Source organism: Carlito syrichta, unplaced genomic scaffold, assembly GCF_000164805.1.
Source record: "Carlito syrichta isolate Samal-C Ts95f unplaced genomic scaffold, Tarsius_syrichta-2.0.1 Scaffold303364, whole genome shotgun sequence".
NCBI lineage: Eukaryota > Metazoa > Chordata > Mammalia > Primates > Tarsiidae > Carlito > Carlito syrichta.
The window spans coordinates 470426-488462 of record NW_007247460.1 but is presented as its reverse complement, the minus strand read 5'-3'; the positions used below and the strand labels follow the sequence as shown (position 1 = coordinate 488462).

Below are 18037 nucleotides of genomic sequence, written 5' to 3'. Positions count from 1 at the left end.
CTCGAACCCGCGGGCTCAGGCAATCCACTCACCTCAGCCTCCCAAAGGCGCGGGATTACAGGCTGAGCCACCAAGCCTGGCTGTGGCCTACTTTTTTGACTCTCCTCAGTGCCCCACGCTGAGCACTTAGTAGGGCTCCAATAAACAGAAAGTTCATTGATAAAAAGTCCTATTAGGCCTGGTATGGCCAGGGAGCCAATGGACTGGGTCCAGGGTCAGAGAGACTGGTGTGTTCACAGAATGACTGGCTGGAGGACTTCAGTGGCCATCTACTCCAGCCTTCTTATTTTCCTAACGAAGAAATAGACAAAGAGAGATGGAGAGCTTGGGCCATAGGTAGACTGCCATGAGAATTATCCTAAAGGTTGAAAGGGGCTTCTCCTTTCTGCCTCAGCCAAAAAAGGAAACCGAGACAGATGCATGGATGTAGGCAGAAGGAATCTGTCTTCTGAAACGGGCTCTTCTGGAGCCAGATGCCCTCTCTTCAGGTTCCCATCTAATTCCCACTCCCTCTTGTCCTCTTCTCTGGTCATGGGATCCCTCTTCCTACCAGACTGCACCTACCTGCACAGCAATGTGAGTTCCGTTGGGTGTAGCCAACAGCGCCACCTGTTGGTGATGAAGGGATGCCACACTTGAGTCCTCAGTCATCACAGCCCCAGAGGTAATGATTGTGACCTGAAAGATAAGAATGAAGGCTTCCATTCCACCTGCATGCAGTGCTCTCCTTCTCCCAACCCAAACAGAAATTCCTTCAAGCAAGGTGGTGGGGAACATCCCAGAAGGGAATGGATGGAACCATATTGGTCAGGTGAACTAGCCTGGGGCTCAGGGCTAAGTGAGGTTGGTTTTTTCTCCAACATGGAGAAATTCTCCCCAATTTAGGGACTCTGAATCATAGAACAGAGCTGTAAAAAACCCCAGAGATAATTTAATCCCTTCGTAGGAAAATGGACTAAAGTCCATGGAAAAGTGACTTGCCTAAGGTCACAAAGCAAATTAGAGGTAGTCTGATATTTAAAAAGTGTCTCAAACCCCAGTCAAATGTTTTTATTTTTTTAAAAGGAGGATTATTGAGGGGACAGAAAAGCTCCCACAGCGGGAGGGGACCCTAAGGGGTTAACCAGTCAGACGTTTTTAGATGAGAGTTGCTGATGACCCAAGAAGCTGTGGGAAAGACTGTTTTCTGAGGAGAAACTTTGTCCTCATAAGGCTTGACTAGTTCAGTCTGCACTTTAATGCCCACCCCATGGAAAGGCATGACCAGAGAATAAGAAACCCCAGGCATGACAAGAGAATAAGAAACCCCAACTGCCTGGTCATACGGGCTGCGTCTGTGTGCCATCGGCGCTGACCATGGTGACCGTGTGTGTGCCAGATGTAGTCAGTTCATCGTCATGACTGGGGATGGTGATGGTGGTGCTGCCGTGCTGGGTCACCATGCTGATGGCACTGCCCAGGGCCTGCAGGTCTTCCGGGGACAGGCTGACCTGCTGACAGGAGGGGAGCTGAGCTGGCACATCACAGAGGGCTGTCTGCAGTGCAGCACGTACTGCTCTCCCAGCCCTGGTTGGCTTATCGGTAAGCTAGAGCAGCTCCATGTCACAGGGGCGGAAGGGATGGAAGACTAGCAAACATAACGGGTCCAAGGTTGCAGAGAGGCTGCCCTATAGAGTTCCACTCTGCCTCTGGGCCCTTCACCTAATGTCCACAGGACAAGCCCAGAAGGCACAGGTGCACTTTCCAGCGAAGGTGCTGACAAGAGTTGGGTTCCATAGCTGGCTAGGACACTGCAGGGACAGACCCCAGGCTTCCTGACCCATGCCATGCTCTGGCCCCTATACCAACACGCCTCTTGAGGGGGGCATCTGAGTGTCTCATTCAGATGATCAGGACCTGACATACATCAAGTAAAGAGATAAACTACTAACTGGGCTCCTGGAGTCCCAGGGCTGAGCTAGAAGTGTAGGGAGGGAGAAGGGCTGTATTACAAGAGGTAGTCCCCTCAGCCTCAACACTCTGAGGCCCATAAAGCTAAACAGGAAGCTATGGGGAGGTGGGGTGCCAGCACCTCAGGGTCCCCAGACCCCCCAGAGTATAGGGGTACCGGCCAGCACGGCCTGACCTGTCCCTCCCCCCCATGGCCTGTACCTGCTGGGTGCCATCCTGAGTGATCAGAGCCACCTGGGGAGCCCCATCCTCTTCAGTCACCATGGCCACTTGGGCTGGGATGTCATCACCCTCTTCCTTCACCTCCGAAAGGTAAGTAATGTGGGGTTGTTTGGGTGGCGGACTCTCCTCGGCTGCAGAGGCGGCTGGGAGAGGAGAGCCGGGCTGGTGCCTACCACTGCATGCCATGAGGAGGCCTGGCTCGGCCCCACGATCACCCACTGCCCACTCCCCTCACCCTCAAGCTGCTGTTGCTCATAGAGGGCCTGCTCGCTCTCCTCTGTGGCCTCCAGCTCGCCGTGGGCACTGCGCTTGTGCATGGCCAAGGTGGAGGTTTGCCGGTAGGTCTTGCCGCAGGTGCTGCAGGTGTAGGGCTTGCAGTGTGTGTGCACCACGTGGTGCTTGTACAAGCTTGAATACTCGGTGAAGCGTTTCCCGCAGCCTGGCACCGTGCAAACGTATGGCTTCTCCCCTGGGGACACTGGGCTGTGAGGGGGGTAGGAACTGGGGCTGGCAAGGGGGAAACTAAGGGGACAGGGGTGGGGTACAGGGTTGGTGAGGGGAGAGCCACAGGGAGGGAGAGGACTGAGACTCGGCACTCTGAATGAGCAGACCGGGGCAGACGGCCAGCAGGACATAGAGAGGATGTGGGTGTGGAGCCACTGCACCCAGAGACAGGGTAGAAAGAAAAAGGGAGTGAGGCAAGGCTGAGGCTAGTGAGGGGGCTGGTGGGGCAAATGGGGACAAGTAAGGCTAAGGGTTGAGAGTGGTGAACAGCAGAGGTGGGATACTGGTTGACTGAAGTGTCGGGTATGATGGGAGAGAGCAGGGACACACGCGGTTAAGAGATGACACAGAAGGCTGGACGAGGGATGGACACTGGGAGGGTGAGGACACACAGAAGTCACATGGACAGTGGACGAAGTGAGGAGCTGAAGGTGACAGTCACTCTGCTTCTTCCCCATCATTCCTGTCCCTAGTCTCTTTTCTTTTTGAGTTGGAGTCTCACTCTGTCACCCAGACTGGAGTGTAGTGGCACACTCACGGCCACCACAGCCTTGACCTACTGGGCTCAGGTGATCCTTCCGCCTCAGCCTTCCAAGTAGCTGGAATTACAGGCACATGGCACCACACCTGGCTAATTTTTTGATTTATTGTAGAAATGCGGTCTTGCCAAGTTGCCCAAGCCGGTCTCGAACTCTTGGGGTCAGGCAATCCTCTCATCTCGGCCTTCCAAAGTGCTGGGATTACAGGCCTGAGCTACCATGCCTGGCCCTTGGTCTCTTTTCAAGCGCTCAGCCAGAGAGGAAGAACTCAGGATTGGCAAGGGGGTGGTAGCTGAGGGACCCCAGAGAAGGCTGGCAATGGAACCTGGCTGGAAATGAGGAAATGCTCACTGCAAGAGCAACTGCTGTTCTGGGATATTCCAACCCCACACCCGCATGGAATGGCTGGCAGAGAAGGGCTCTATGCTGGGAGTTGAGAATGTGACTCAGATCAGAAGCCTGCAGTAGAGGGGCTGGGGCTTCAGCAGGGGTGGTCCTCACACACTAGCTGGCCCACCTGTGTGGATGCGCACATGATTCTTGTAGTTGGTAGCGCTGGTGAAGCCACGGCCACAGTGGGGCTCCGGGCAGGTGTAGGGCCGCTCGCCTGTGTGAGTGCGCACATGTACCTTGCGGATATTAGATGTAGTAAAGGAGCGGCCACAGCCCTCGAAAGGACATCGGAACGGGCGTTCACCTGTGCAAACAGTGGGTGAACGGAGCAGCTCAGGAAGGAGGTCGTGCTGGAGCAAGAGGGGGATGGCGCTGGGCTCCATGTTCAAGTCTGCAGGGTGGGTTGAGTGCCTCTTGCCCAGGGGACAGGATGGGATGGGCAGGGCCAGGCATACCAGTGTGGGTACGGACATGCTTCTGCAGGTCTCCCGAGGTCTTGAAGGCCTTGCTGCACAGTTCCTCTGGGCACTTGTATGGTTTCTCACCAGTGTGGGTACGAACGTGGCTCTTCAGCCCGTAGCCTGTGCACGTGTGGTTGGGCAGGGGGAGAAGAGCACACACTGGGGCAAACCCTCCACTCCATGGAGAGGCCCTCCATCATCAAGTGTGCTCCGTGAGGCTCTTGACTTCCTCTGGCTCAAGAAGCCACTCATGTCTGCCTCTATCCCACTCCTGTCTGGGCAGAAAAGAGGGGCTAGAAAAGCCCACTCTGCTTTTCTTCCCTCTCCATGGGCAGTTGGCAGGGACATGAAAGAGAACTTAGAGAGCTCATGGGTTAAAAGTCCTCATTTCACAGAGGGGAAAGTAATCCCAGAGAGATACAATGGCCCACCCAACAGCCCACAGGCAGTCAGCAGTGAACTGACACAAGAATCAATCTCTCCACCAGGCCCTGGCTCCTTCTGCTGGCCTAGACTATGCCACCTTTCCCCTAGGACAGGGCTTCCTCCAGACGGAGCAGCCTACAAGTCGGAGTACCCTGGCAGGAAGTTTTTCCAGGAAGGCAGCCAGGTGTTGGGTTCTCTTCAGGGAGACCTCAAAGCAGATCTAGAACCCTCTGCCCTCAAGTGAAGGCAGTCTACCTTCAGTCTCTATCCAGGTAAGTTACCTGTGGCAAAGGCTTTTCCACAGCTAGGGAAGTCACACCGGTATGGACGGTCACCCGTATGAGCTCGTTCATGCACCTGTGAGGACAAGAGATCAGACAGTCAGAACAAGGGCACGATCCATGCTCTCTGATTTTCTTCAGGGCCCTGGCTCTCTTCCCTCCTGTATCATTCATGTGGGTCACAACCCCTGTGTTGGTGATCCCTGGGCAGGGACCAGTTCCAATCAAAGCAGAAAGGTAGTACTGCAGCCTGGAAGGGAAGACGGTAGAGCTGAGAGCTTCTGCCAGCCTCCTTACCTTCAAGTGATGAGCCGTGGTATAGAGACGCCCACAGCCCTTGTAGCCACAGCGGAACGCTCTGTCTCCAACCTGCTGCCCTCTGCCACTGTGGGGGGCCTGGCTATCATGGAGAACCTGGGGGAGAAAATCCTGGGGTCTCTGTATGTATTCTCCCCAGTGAAGGGGGGGAGAAGTGGGGCATGCTGCAGCAGAAGCAGGGCTGGCATGTGGAGTTACCACCCACCTCTGATGGCTACGGGGAGGGCTAAGGTCATGACCGCGCTTGAAAGGACTCTCCTAGACACCTAGGCACAGTGGGCAGGGCCACACTTGATCTAGGCTGAGTGCCAGAAACTCTTCTTTTAACCACACACACGGAGGAGGCTGCAACTCCGGAGACCTCCATGCCCAAATGGGAGGGTCCCTTTCCTCCTGGTGGGGAACTGCTCAGAAGGGGCAGTCACAAAGAAGTTGTTGTGGAGATGAACTCACTTACGCTCACCTGACAGGGCATGGGGACCACAGCGAGGTGGCCACGATCACAAGCACACAGGGGAGGGCTGCAGTTCCCACAGAAGTCTCAGCTCTAATAACAGCTCCCGTTAGCTGCCAAGTCCTCCCATTTAATCTCCTCCTGGGATACTGCTAGAGCCACGCATCTCACCCCAGTCCCTGGCCACAGGAAGCTGTCCTGCTTTCCCGGGCAGGGTCCTGGTGGCACTGGCCCTTATTCTTTCTTTCTGAAGTGCTTCAGGATCACATTCGGGTCTTTCTAGGAACTCCTGAAACAGAACTCCAGAAGTCATAGTGAGCAGGGGATGTAGCAGTAAGGCCAAATTCATGGCAAGGTCTGTCTAGTCAGGCTTCAGGTTAGGGGGTCAAGCAGCTGACAAAGTTTCATGAACGCTGAAGCAGCTGGTGGGTAGAGGGGAGGGCCGGGTGTGCCCAGTGGGTCAATCCACGTGGTGCTTGGATTTCATTCCCATGTCTCACCAGTTCTCAGGGTAACGAGGAAATCAAGGAACACTAAGGCTGGAAGTAACCTCTGAGATCAATGGGCTAGACTAGGTAGTGGCAGAGTCAGCACAAACCTCATGGCCCAGTTTTCTTTCCACCAGCAGCAAGTCTCAAATTTGGTCTCTAAAACATACTCCAGGGAAGAACTAGATTGGGGGAGTCATCTGAGGAAAGATTTAAGTCCCCTCTAAATGGGGGGAGGGTCTCTCCTAGAGAATAGTCATAACGCTGCAACAGTCTGTGGGGGTGATCTGTTCTAAGCTCTGTGAGTGGCAGCAGGGAGTGGGGGCTGCCTGTGAGCCCTGCTCTCACCCACCAACCATCTGGTGTAAAGGGGACCGGTCCATGCTCCTCCTGGGGACTTTTTCCCTATTGGTCAGGGATACATGTGTACCAAGAGAGGATCAAAACAAAAACAAAAACAAAAACAGGCACAGTGGCTCACGTCTATAATCCCAGACTTTGGGAGACCAAGGCAGGTGGATTGCTTGAGCTCAGGAGTTCAAGACCAGCCTAGACAACATAACAAGGCCTTGTCTCCACAGAAAATAAAAAAATTAACTGAGCATGGTGGTATACACCTGTAGTCCCAGCTACTTGGAAGACTGAGGTAGAAGGATCACCTGAGCCCAGCAGTTTGAGGCTGCAATAACTATTATCATGCCACAGTACTCTAGCTTGGGCGACAGAAAGAAACTCTGACTCAAAAAATTATATATGCAATTCCTCCCCAACTTTGGGTAACACTGGTGCTCCAGGAAGTTCTGCTGCATTCACGCTGGGGCTCTGCAGTCCAGTCAGGGAGGAAGTGCCCTGATTGGGAAAGCTCACAGATCTCTGCACCTACTTCCCCACACCAGGACCACAGTTCCAGCAGAAAGAGCCAGACTGACTGATGCGTGAAGACCTGGGCCCTTCTCCCTTTCGTGCAGGCCATGTGCTCCAAGAACCCCAGCTCATCTGCGGCACATGTCCCCATCATTGCCTACCACAGTTATTTTCTCAAATGACTGAGTCGTAGAGAAGAAATAAATACAAAAGCATCTGACCTCAGTGGATTGGACAACAAATAAAAGTCACTGGCAATGACTTCCCAGATAGCACAGAGGATCATTACAATAGCCAAAGTGAAGCTGAGCCTAACTTCCCGCTGTTCCTTATAGCAGCCTTCCCTCTGCAGGGGCATCATAAACAAGGGTGGGTATAAACAGCTATCAGCGGCCGCAGCTAGGCTGAGATTCATGCCCTGGACAATGACATGTGAGAGACAAATCAGAGGAGCTGGGGTAGGGGCAAAGGGAGAAGCCCAGGCAGTGCCCAAGCCCAGGGTTGCCCTTACCCTATAGTTAGAGTCCTGGCAGGGCCGAGAGGCAGTGGGCAGGCAAGGTCCTGCTGTCCAGAGTAAGGGACAGCATCTGGCTCTGTGTGCTTACCTTGCTGGCATACTGCTCCAGGGCCACCACTGTGTCTGCACTGAAGCCCTCGTCATCCTCTGCTGCCAGGTCCTCCAAACCCACCTCTGTCTGCACGGCCAGGATGGTGCCATCTGATGGCACAGCTACAGGGTGGTGAATATAGGCAGTGGAGCCATCTTCCAGCTGGACAGCTTCCAGGGCGCTGGGGTCATAGCCCTCTGCGGGTAACACACAGTTAGCCCTGATGCTGTACAAGGGGCCCCCTGCTTTAAGTCAATGAGAGGCGCACACCAAGGAAGGTTCCAGCATCCAGTTTCTAATGGCCCTCCTCTTGCCAGCCCTCCTTCTGGGGCTGCCTCTCCTAAGGCTGAGACCTCCCATGGTACACGGTGGTGAACTCACAAGCTCAAGGGCCCAACAGGGGCTCATCAATACCTTGGCCTGGACCACCACAGCCTCCTGACCAGCTGCTCCTCAGCCCCTCTAGTTCCCTCCAGGCAGCACAGAATCCAGAGGGATCTCTGCAGATGTAATCATGTCACCAAACTGCTTGAGCAATTTTAAATGCTTCCCACTGGTCTTAGGATAAAGACCAAAGTCCGTATCCTGCCACTCAGGCCATGAGCCCTGGCCCTGTCTTTCTCTTTGGCTTCCTCTTGCCCATTCTGCCCTCACTCCAGTGCTTTAGCTCCTAGCAGTTAATTGATCCCCAGCTCTAGGTCTGCACATGCTGTTCTTTCTGTCTGGAGTCCTGAACCCTCCCTGCCATCCCTCTTCCTACAGCTACATCTGCCTCATTCCAGAGGATCCCTCCCGGAGCCTGCTCCTTGGCTGTAAGTTCACTGGTGATGGCTTGTTTCACTTCTGTGTCCCACTGGATTCTGGGAGCAGGGCCTATGTCTGACTTTGTTCTCTGTGGCATGCCAACACCCAGCACAATGCCTGGCGTACAGTATGTGCTCAAGAAGCTACTTGTAGAAGGGATAAACCATTATTTTTCAGCACCTTAAGAGCCTCATTCTTTTTTTTTGAGTTGGAGTCTCACTCTTGTCACCCAGGCTGGAGTGCAGTGGCATGCTCACGGCCACCGCAGCCTTGACTTGCAGAGCTCAGGCGATCCTTCTGCCTCAGCCTTCCAAGTACCTGGAACTACAGATGCATGCCACCACCCCCAGCTAGTTTTTGTGATTTATTGTAGAGACGAGGTCTCACCAAGTTGCCCAGGCTGGTCTCGAACCCCCAGGCTCAGGCAATCCTCTCACCTTGGCCTCCCAAAGTGCTGAGATTACAGGCTGAGCCACTGCACCTGGCCAAGAGCTTCATTCTTAAATTAGTTTTTTCTCCTGGTCCTGGACGACATCTTCAGGTCCTATTTGAAGGCCTAAGACTTCGTGGCTGTGCTACAGCCAGAGCCACCATTAAGGCCCATGCAGCTGACCCCAAGGCTATCTCCTGTTGGCAGAAATGGCTGCTCCTATGGTCTGAATTAGGGAGACAGGAGAGGCTGCTCATCTAGGTGAGCATGTGTGAACCTTGAGGATGACACCTCCCACATTTATACCCCAACCCTCATGGTGTGCCACTCTGTACTGCTGCCTGCCTCCTGTCCTTGCCTGCCAGTCTTGATGACCGTGACCCCACCTTTGGGTGTGCGGTGTATGTAGGCCATGCTGCCATCTTCCAACTGCACAGGCTGTCCATCCTCAAACGAGAGAGATTCTGTAATGAGAGCAATGCCGGCCTTTCTCTGGAGCTCAGGGCCATGGAGGGCCCCTCGGGGGGTTTCCAGGCTTCCCTCAGCAAGGCAGGGCATGTCGGGTACCCTCACCTTTCTGTACTGTCACCTGATGAATGTATGCAGTGGTCCCGTCCTCAAGCTGGATCACTTGCCCTTCAAGCAGCTTCTCTCCTGTGGGGGTGGAGATGGAGAGAAACGGGCCAGACCCAGAAAAGGACTAGGACACCCTTCTGTTTGTAACAGAGGCCTATTTGAGTCTCTGGACGCTGCAGGGGTAAGCATGGGTAACATCCTGTGTTCCCTTGCTCCCCACCTTCCCAGGCCTGGGCCTCGAGGTTCTGAGGGGGAGGACATCTTGTCTTGCAGGAGCCCCACACCTCCCAAGAGATTTCCTTCCAGTCAATCACAGAGGAGTAACTTCATTTATTATTCTACCCACTCCCAGCAAAGTGAGGATTTCAACCACATAGTAAGTTGTTGAGATTGAGGAGAACAAAGGATGCCCTAAGGCCTGGAGAGGCCCCAGTGGGTCAAGACTCAGATGTAGCTCAAACAAACAAACCGGAACATATCCCCTCAACCCTCACTGTGGCAGCGAGCCAAGACCAAGAGTCTCTGAGAGGTGGACAGGGTAGCACAGAGGTTAAAAGCAAGAGGCTCTGGAACCAGACCCCTCCTGAGTCTGATTTCTAGCTTTACCTCTTTTTTAAAAAGTTTTTTAGAGACAGGGTCTTGTTCTTTTACTCAGGCTGGAGTGCAGTGGCACAATCACAGCTACCGCAGTCTCAACCTGCTTGGCTCTGGTGATCCTTCTGCCTCAGACTTCCAAATAGCTGGAACAACAGGTGTGCGCCACCACACCTGGCTAATTTTTTCCTTTATTGTAGAGCCTGGCCTGGCCTCAATTTTCTAATAAAAAACTGACTCACCTAAGGCAACACAACAAGCAGTGTAAAAGACTCCAGAGTTTCTAAGATATTACCCTTCCTTTATCTTTCTTTCTGGAAGGCATTTGAATAAGGTTCTTGGAATTCGAATTAGAAGGCTCTTCCCGGCTGGGCTCGGTGGCTCAGCCTGTAATCCCAGCACTTTGGGAGCCCAAGGTGGGTGGACTGCCTGAGCCCACGTCTCTATAATAAAACAAAAATTAGTTGGGCATGGTAGTGTGCGCCTGTAGTTCCAGCTACTTGGAAGGTTGAGGTGGAAGGATCACTAGAGCCCAGCAGGTCTAGGCTGCGGTGACCGGGAACAGCCACTGCACTCCGGTCTAGGCAACAGAGTGAGACTCCAACTCAAAAAAAAAAAAAGAAACTTAGCCAGGTGTAATAGCGCATATTTGTAATTCCGGCTACTTGGAAGGCTGAGGCGGAAGGATTACCAGAGCCCAGCAGGTCAACAGTGGGGTGGCCATGAGCATGCCACTGCACTTCAGCCTGGGTGACAAGAGTAAGACTCTGACTCAAAAAAAAAAAAGAAGGCTCCTCCTTGTGTCCAGTGAGTCTCAGAGAGGACGAAGAAAGACAGAGAGATTAAAGAGTTACTGACAAGTGATTTGTCCCTTCCTTGGAAGTTTCAGGTTTAGGAATCTGAGCTCTGAATATGTGAGGACCAGGCAGCTATTTCTGGCCCAGGTCTCTGCTTATGTCTCCCCTTCAGAGGAATCCCCAAACTGAGTCTTCCTGGGGTCAGTAACTAACAGTCCCACAGCCCAGCTGAAGGCAGGTAAGATGGAGACAATGGGAAGGAGGAGGAAAGGCAGCTAAGATGAAGGAAGAGGGATGCACTTTCTTCCTGCCCACTCAGAGAGCAGGGGGCCACCCTCATCTTAACATTCTACTCATCCTGGCAAGGGTACCAGGACTTGGGTCCTGAAAGCATCAGCAGAGCTACTGCTAGCAGAGTAGGTACTGCTTCAAGGCAGGAAACAACTCTTCTCAAAAAATGCTGAGTACAGTTATGTGAGGAAAAAACATAACTTATCATTTCCTCTAACAACCAGAGACTATAAAGGGGAGAAGCAGGTGAGGTGAACAGCTGACTGTGTCCCATTACAGAGAGATGACCATTCTTCCCCGTTTGCCCAGAACATTTATATTTTTAAATTTTTTGAGTCAGGATCTCATGCTGTTGCCCGAGCTGGAGTGCAGTGGCACAGTCATGGCTTACTGCGGCCTCAACCTTCTGAGCTCAGGCAATCCTCCTGCCTCAGCCTTGGGACTACAAGTGCGCGCCACCATGCCCTGCTAATTATTTTTTTTATTGTTCGTAGAAATGAGGTCTCATTATGTTTCCCAGGCTGGTCTCCAGCTCCTAGCCACAAGTGATCCTTCTGCCTCAGCCTCCAAAAGTGCTGAGATTACAGGTGTAAGCCACCATGCTCGGCCCCAGTGCATTTATGAATAGCACATTCTTCCACTTTCTTTTTTTTTTTTTTTTTCAGTTGGAGTCTCACTCTGTCGCCCAAACTGGAGTGCAGTGGCTGCTCCTGGCCACCGCAGCCTTGACCTGCTGGGCTCCGGCGATCCTTCCGCCTCAGCCTTCCAAGTAGCCGGAATTACAGGCATGTGCTACTGCGCCCGGCTGATTTTTTTTTAAAATTTATTGTAGAGATGAGGTCTCGCTGCCCAGGCGGGTCTCGAACCCGCGGGCTCAGGCAATTCACTCACCTCAGCCTCCCAAAGGCGCGGGATTACAGGCTGAGCCACCGAGCCCGGCTCATTCTTCCACTTTCAAAGTGCTGGGTTTGAATGATACATTTTATGCTTATCCTAATTACAGATAAGACTCATAAAATTTAAGGGCTTCCTGCTGACAGAGACCCAAGTGTCTCATTCAAAAACTTCAGAGGAGCTCACCAGTCACAGAAGCCTTTCAGGACAGCATGGTTCTGATTTCTGAAGGACAACTCCACCCTGAGCAGTGGGAAGGAAATCAGTTGTGTGTGTGCGTTTGTGTGGGCATGCAATCGCACACTGAAACATCATGGATGAAGCAGAGAACATGGCCAGGAAGGGAAAGATATAAATGGGGAGATGACGGAGGCAGAGACTGAAACATAGAAAGAAAAATGTAAGAATGGCTTCCTCAGAATAGGTGTGGTCATCTGCTTTATTCACTCATTCAAGCATTAATTCTCAGTGAAAGACTGAGGCATGGAACTGGGTCAGAGAAGTAAAACAGCCCTAACCAGAGTTCCTAAGTTCTTCCATCCCACTGAAACTGCACCAGAGGGGCAAGACCTGTGGTGGGAAGTCTGCAGACAAAGTTTCAGGCTTCAAAAGTATTCTAGAGAAGTTGCAGTCTCAAGAGAGAGAAGCCAATGAGACCCACATATCCTAGACAGCTCTTGACAAGAACCTTTCCAGGTGGTACCACCCACACTGTTCTATGGAAAGAGCTTACTGATGAGATTAAGGGGGCCTCTTCAGTCATTATCAGAAAACAGACAATTTAAAACGAAATCAATAAACAATTTATCTGTAAACTTAAGAATAGACACAAATTCTGGCAATGTGTTGAAATGGAGGGTAACGCAGCAATGACAACATGACCTGAGGATGGTGATACTCTTGGAGCTCAGAAAAGGCCAAATAAAGAGTAGGAACAAGCCAGGCTCAGTGGCTCAGCCTGTAATCCCGTGCCTTTGGGTGGCTGAGGTGAGTGGACTGCCTGAGCTCACGGGTTCGAGACCCGCCTAGGCAACTTGGTGAGACCTCATCTCTACAATAAATAAAAAATGAGCCGGGCGTGGCAGAGCGTGCCTGTAGTTCTGGCTACTTGTAAAGCGGCAGAAGGATCGCTGGAGCCCAGCAGGTCGAGGCTACAGTGACCGGGAGCGGCCACTGCGCTCCAGTCTGGGTGACAGAGTGAGACTCCAACTCAAAAAAAAAAAAAGAGTAGGAACAAGGCAGTGTTTGCCCAGTGCAGTCCAAGGAAGATTCGAATGCCATCTAGCACGTGAAAATGCCAGCCAGAAAGGAGGAGTGTCCTTGGCCTGCAGGCCTTGTCCTCAGCACTCTCTTGTGACGCCACATCTACCTTGGTTTTAAGTTCCTTGAGTGAAGGGATAGGGCCCATGCACACTGGCTCAAGCCTGTAATCCCAGCACTTTGGGAGGCTGAGGTGGGAGGACTGCTTGAGTCTAGGTGTTTGAGACCGATCTGGGCAACACAGCAAGATCCTGTCTGTTCAAATAAATAAACAAACAAATAAATAAATAAGCTGGGTGCTGTGTTATGTACCTGTAGTCCCAGCTACTTGGGAGGAAAAAAAGAGAGGATGCTCAGGTACACCTGAATTTCAGATAAACATTTTAAAAATAACTTCGTGTATTTTAGTATTTTCTAGTATTTCATCCCTCTTTTTTTAGATAGGGAGTCTCACTATATTGCCCAGGCTGGCTTCAAACTCCTGGTTTCAAGCAATCCTACCACCTTAGCCCTCCAAGTAGCTGGGACTACAGACATGCCACCATGCCCAGCTTAATTAATACCACGTTTACATATGTCTATCCTGTGCAATGCTTGGGACATACTTATAATGCAAAAGTATTTGTTGTTTATCTACAATTCAAATTTAACTGTGTGCCTTGTATTTTTACTTCTGGCAATTCCAGTGGGGACTAAGGCTTGAGGTCTGTGCTTGGGTGTTCCCCTCTGAACCTAGAACCTAGAAGAGTATCTTTCTCTCTCTCTCTCTTTTTTTTTTTTTTTTTTACGAGCTGGGCTTTGCTCTGTCACCCAGGCTAGAGTGCTCTGGCACAATCATAGTTCACTGCAGTCTCAAATTCCTGAGTTTAAATGATCTTCCTGTCTCAGCCTCCTTAGTAGCTGGGACTGTAGGGTCATATCACACTTTATTTATTTATTTATTTAGAGTTGGAGTCTCACTCTGTTGCCCAGGCTGAAGTGCAATGGCACACTCATGGCCACCCCAGTGTCAACCTGTTGGGCTTCAGCGATCCTTCCGCCTGAGCCTTCCAAGTAGCCTGAACTACAGGTGGGCACTACCATGTTCAACTTGCTTATTTATTTATTTATTTATTTATTTTAGAGATGGGGTCTTGCCAAGTTGCCCAGGCTGGTCCCAAACCCGTGGGCTCAGGTAATCCACCTGCCTCAGCCTCCCAAAGTGCTGGGATTACAGGCTGAGCCACCGAGCCCAGCCAGATATTTTTTTAAATTATTTTTTTTGGAGACATGGTCTTGCTTGCTATGTTGCCCAGGCTAGTCTCAAACTCCTGGCCTCAAGAGATCCTCCCACCTCATCCTGCTACGTAGCTGGGATTACAGGTAGTGAGCCACAAAACCCATCTTAAAAGAGCAAATTGTACATGGTAGATGCTCAGTAGATAAAGTCTGAGTATTTGATTTTGCTTGAATTAAGATGATAAACTAGGCCAGGTTCAGTGAATCACATTTGTAATCCCAGGACTTTGGGAAGCTAAGAGTGGGAGGATTGCATGCACTCAGGAGTTTGAGACCAGCCTGGGTAACAGCAAACCTCTTCTCTACAAAAAAATGTAAAAAAAATTAGCCAGGTGTGGTGGCTCATGCCTGTAGTCCTAGCTACTCAGGAGGCTGAGGCAGAAGGACTGCCTGAGCCCAGGAAGTTGAGGATGCAGTGAGCCGTGCTTGTTCTACTGCACTCTAGTCCGGCTGACAGAGTTGGGACCCCTCGCTCCCCATCCAGAAAAAGATGACAAACTACTTCTAGAAAGCCCTGAAAACCTGAAGAGGGATATTTGAAAAGTCATAACTAGCACTGCGTTCATTTCACTCCAGAAATATTTATTTACTTTTGGGTCAGAGTCACACTCTGTTGCCCAGGGTGGAGTACAGTGGCATAATCATGACTCACTGTAGGTAGCCTTGATCTCCTGGGTTGAAGTGATCTTCCCACTTCAACCTCCTGAGAGGCATGTACCACCATGCCCAGCTAATTTTTTTATTTTTGCAGAGACAAGGTCTTGCTATGTTGTCCAGGTTGGTCTCAAACTCCAGGGCTCAAGCAATCCTCCTACTATGGCCTCCCAACGTGCTAGGATTATAGATGTGAGCCACCATACCTTGCCTAGAAATATTTTCAAACTACTCACTATTGTAAGGAATCCTGGGCTGGGCATAGTGGTTCACACCAGTACTCTCAGTCTTTTGGGAGGCTGAGGCAGGAGGATTGCTTGAATTCGAGAGTTCAAGACCAGCATGGGCAACAGAGCAAGACCCTGTCTTTACCTCCCCTACCCAAAAATAATAATAAGAAGAAGAATAAATAATAAAGGAATTCTGCCTTTGAGAGGTCTTGGCTCCGACAGCTGGAGTGGTCTGACTTTCCAGTTTGCCTAGATGGCATTTTACTTTAGAGTTCCTTTCCATCAATCACCACTGGAGATTCTCATGCAGAGCAAGTTGTGGTGGGCAGGTGGTGGTGAGACTCTTCGAAGCAGATACTCCTTTCCATAGCCTAAGGGGCAGGGTAGGATCCTGAGGTCCCAGAAATACTCACCTTTGACAGCTTGTTGGACGTAGGCTGTCGTCCCATCACTAAGGGTCACCGTCTGCAGCCCCAAGCTCTCCATGGCAAACTGCTGCTCGTGCACTCAGACATGAAGTTGGCTTCCGGCCAGCCCTGAGAGCCACAGCTGAGGTCAGAGATTTCCTCTGGGTCACAAATCTGAGACAATGAACAGCATCACATTATGAGTTGCCCAACTTCCTCCTATTGCAAGGATGTGCAGGGAAGGATTAACAAGGCCAGGCAGGAAGAAAAAAAGATGAATTCTTGCCATTGCCATGCCAGACAATCACCTCCACTGCTTTACTAGACTCTGGTTTTGCCATGTGCTCTTTGAGCTATGGCTATTGCCATGTTTCCTGGCTTTGGCACCCTTCTCTACCTTGGGGAGGTGATCCTCCTTCTTTCTAATTTACTTTTAAATAAACTATATCTTCTAATCTAAAAAAGAAAAAAAAAAGATGAATTATTTAAAGTGTGAACAATAGTAAGTCCCATACATACAAATGAGTTCCATTCCAAGAACACGTTCGTAAATCCAATTTGTTTGTAAGTCCAACAAAGTTAGCCTTGGTACCCAACTAACATGATTGGTTAGATAGTACTGTACTATAATAGGCTTATAATACTTTTCACACAAATAATACATAAAAAACAAACATACAAAAAATAAAGAAAACAGGCTTAATTTTAAAGTACAGTTCCTTGAAAAGGATAGTAGTACAGTACAATACAACAGCTGGCATACAGGGGATGGCATCAAGTAAACAGGCAAGGAATTACTGACTGGAGGAGGGAGAGGAGGTGTGAGATGGTAGAGCTGAAGGATTGTCAGCAACAGGAGACGGAGGGCAAGCTGCAATGTCACTCACACCTGACACTGATGGCACAGGTTCTGGTTTCTTGATGGATTCAATTCTAACTACCCTCTTGAAAGAAACGATTCAGGCCAGGCTTGGTGGCTCAGCCTGTAATCCCAGCTCTTTGGGAAGCCAAGGTGAGTAGATTGCCTGAGCTCGTGGGTTCGCGACCAGCCTGGTCAACTTGGTGAGACCTTGTCTCTACAATAAATTAGAAATTAGCCAGATGCAGTAGTGCACGCCTGTTGTTCCGGCTCCTTGGAAGGCTGAGGTAGAAGGATAGCAGAGCCCAGCAGGCTGAGGCTGCGGTGGCCATAGCGTGCCACTGCACTCCAGCCTGGGCGACAGTGTGAGACTCCAACTCAAAAAAAAAAAGGAAAGAAACGATTCAGCCAGGTTCGGTGGCTCAGCCTGTAATCCTGTGCCTTTGGGAGGCTGAGGTGAGTGGATTGCCTGAGCCCGCAGGTTCGAGACCCGCCTGGGCAGCGAGACCTCATCTCTACAATAAATCCAAAAATCAGCCGGGCGCGGTAGCACATGCCTGTAGTTGCGGCTACTCGGAAGGCTGAGGCGGAAGGATCGCCGGAGCCCGGCAGGTCGAGGCTGCAGTGGCCGGCAGCGGCCACTGCACTCCAGTCTGGGCAACAGAGTGAGACTCCAACTAAAAAAAAAGAAACGATTCAGTAATGTCTGGGTAGTACTGTACTGTACTCCATACAGTACTTTACAGTAAAGTACACCAAAGCACAACCACTTGTAGAGGATGCACATGTGACAATGTATGCCAGACACATAAACTAACTCATGTGATTGGACATGTGAATGCACATGTTTGCATCTTTGCAACTTGAAGGTTCAGATGTAGGGGACTTATTGTATAGTGGTTTTTATGAGAAAGGCTCAAATATCCATATCTAAGAATCCTAAAAGTTGAGCACAGAAGAGAAGCATGCCAGTTAAATTGACTGTAAAGTAAGAACTCATGGCTCATAACCCGCTTTTTTTATTTTCTTGAGTAGGAGTCTCACTCTGTTGCCCAGGCAGGAGTGCAGTGGCACGCTACTGGCCACCACATCCTCGATCTGTTGGGTTCAGGTGATCACAGATAAGCGCCACCACACCCAGCTAATTTTTGATGTGTTAATAGAGATGAGGTCTCGCTAAATTGCCCAGACTGGTCTTGAATTCCTGGACTCAGGCAATCCTCTTGCCTCTGCCTCCTAAAGTGCTGGGATTATAGGCATGAGCCACGTCCGGCCAAAACCTGTTTTTTTGTTTTGTTTTGTTTTGTTTTGAGTTGGAGTCTCACTCTGTCGCCCAGACTGGAGTGCAGTGGCATGCTCATGGCCACCGCAGCCTGGATCTGCTAGGCTCAGGCAATCCTTCCGCCTCAGCCTTCCAAGTAACCGGAATTACAGGCATGCGCTACCACGCTCGGC

At 50.9% G+C, this 18037-nt stretch overlaps 1 protein-coding gene across 1 annotated transcript in view; it reads right to left on the bottom strand.

The window, feature by feature from the left end:
- Positions 1-18037, bottom strand: part of ZNF76 (zinc finger protein 76) — a 41954-nt gene that overhangs the window by 1126 nt on the left and 22791 nt on the right. The window contains exons 2-13 of the mRNA XM_021712567.1: positions 15730-15897; positions 9316-9396; positions 9129-9206; positions 7506-7705; positions 5074-5190; positions 4777-4852; positions 4064-4189; positions 3733-3912; positions 2408-2641; positions 2152-2315; positions 1326-1490; positions 565-678 (exon numbers count right to left, since the gene is read on the bottom strand). Of these exons, the coding sequence (XP_021568242.1) occupies positions 565-678; positions 1326-1490; positions 2152-2315; positions 2408-2641; positions 3733-3912; positions 4064-4189; positions 4777-4852; positions 5074-5190; positions 7506-7705; positions 9129-9206; positions 9316-9396; positions 15730-15802 (1608 nt within the window). The 5' untranslated portion in view covers positions 15803-15897. The remainder of the gene's footprint in view (positions 1-564; positions 679-1325; positions 1491-2151; positions 2316-2407; positions 2642-3732; positions 3913-4063; positions 4190-4776; positions 4853-5073; positions 5191-7505; positions 7706-9128; positions 9207-9315; positions 9397-15729; positions 15898-18037) is intronic.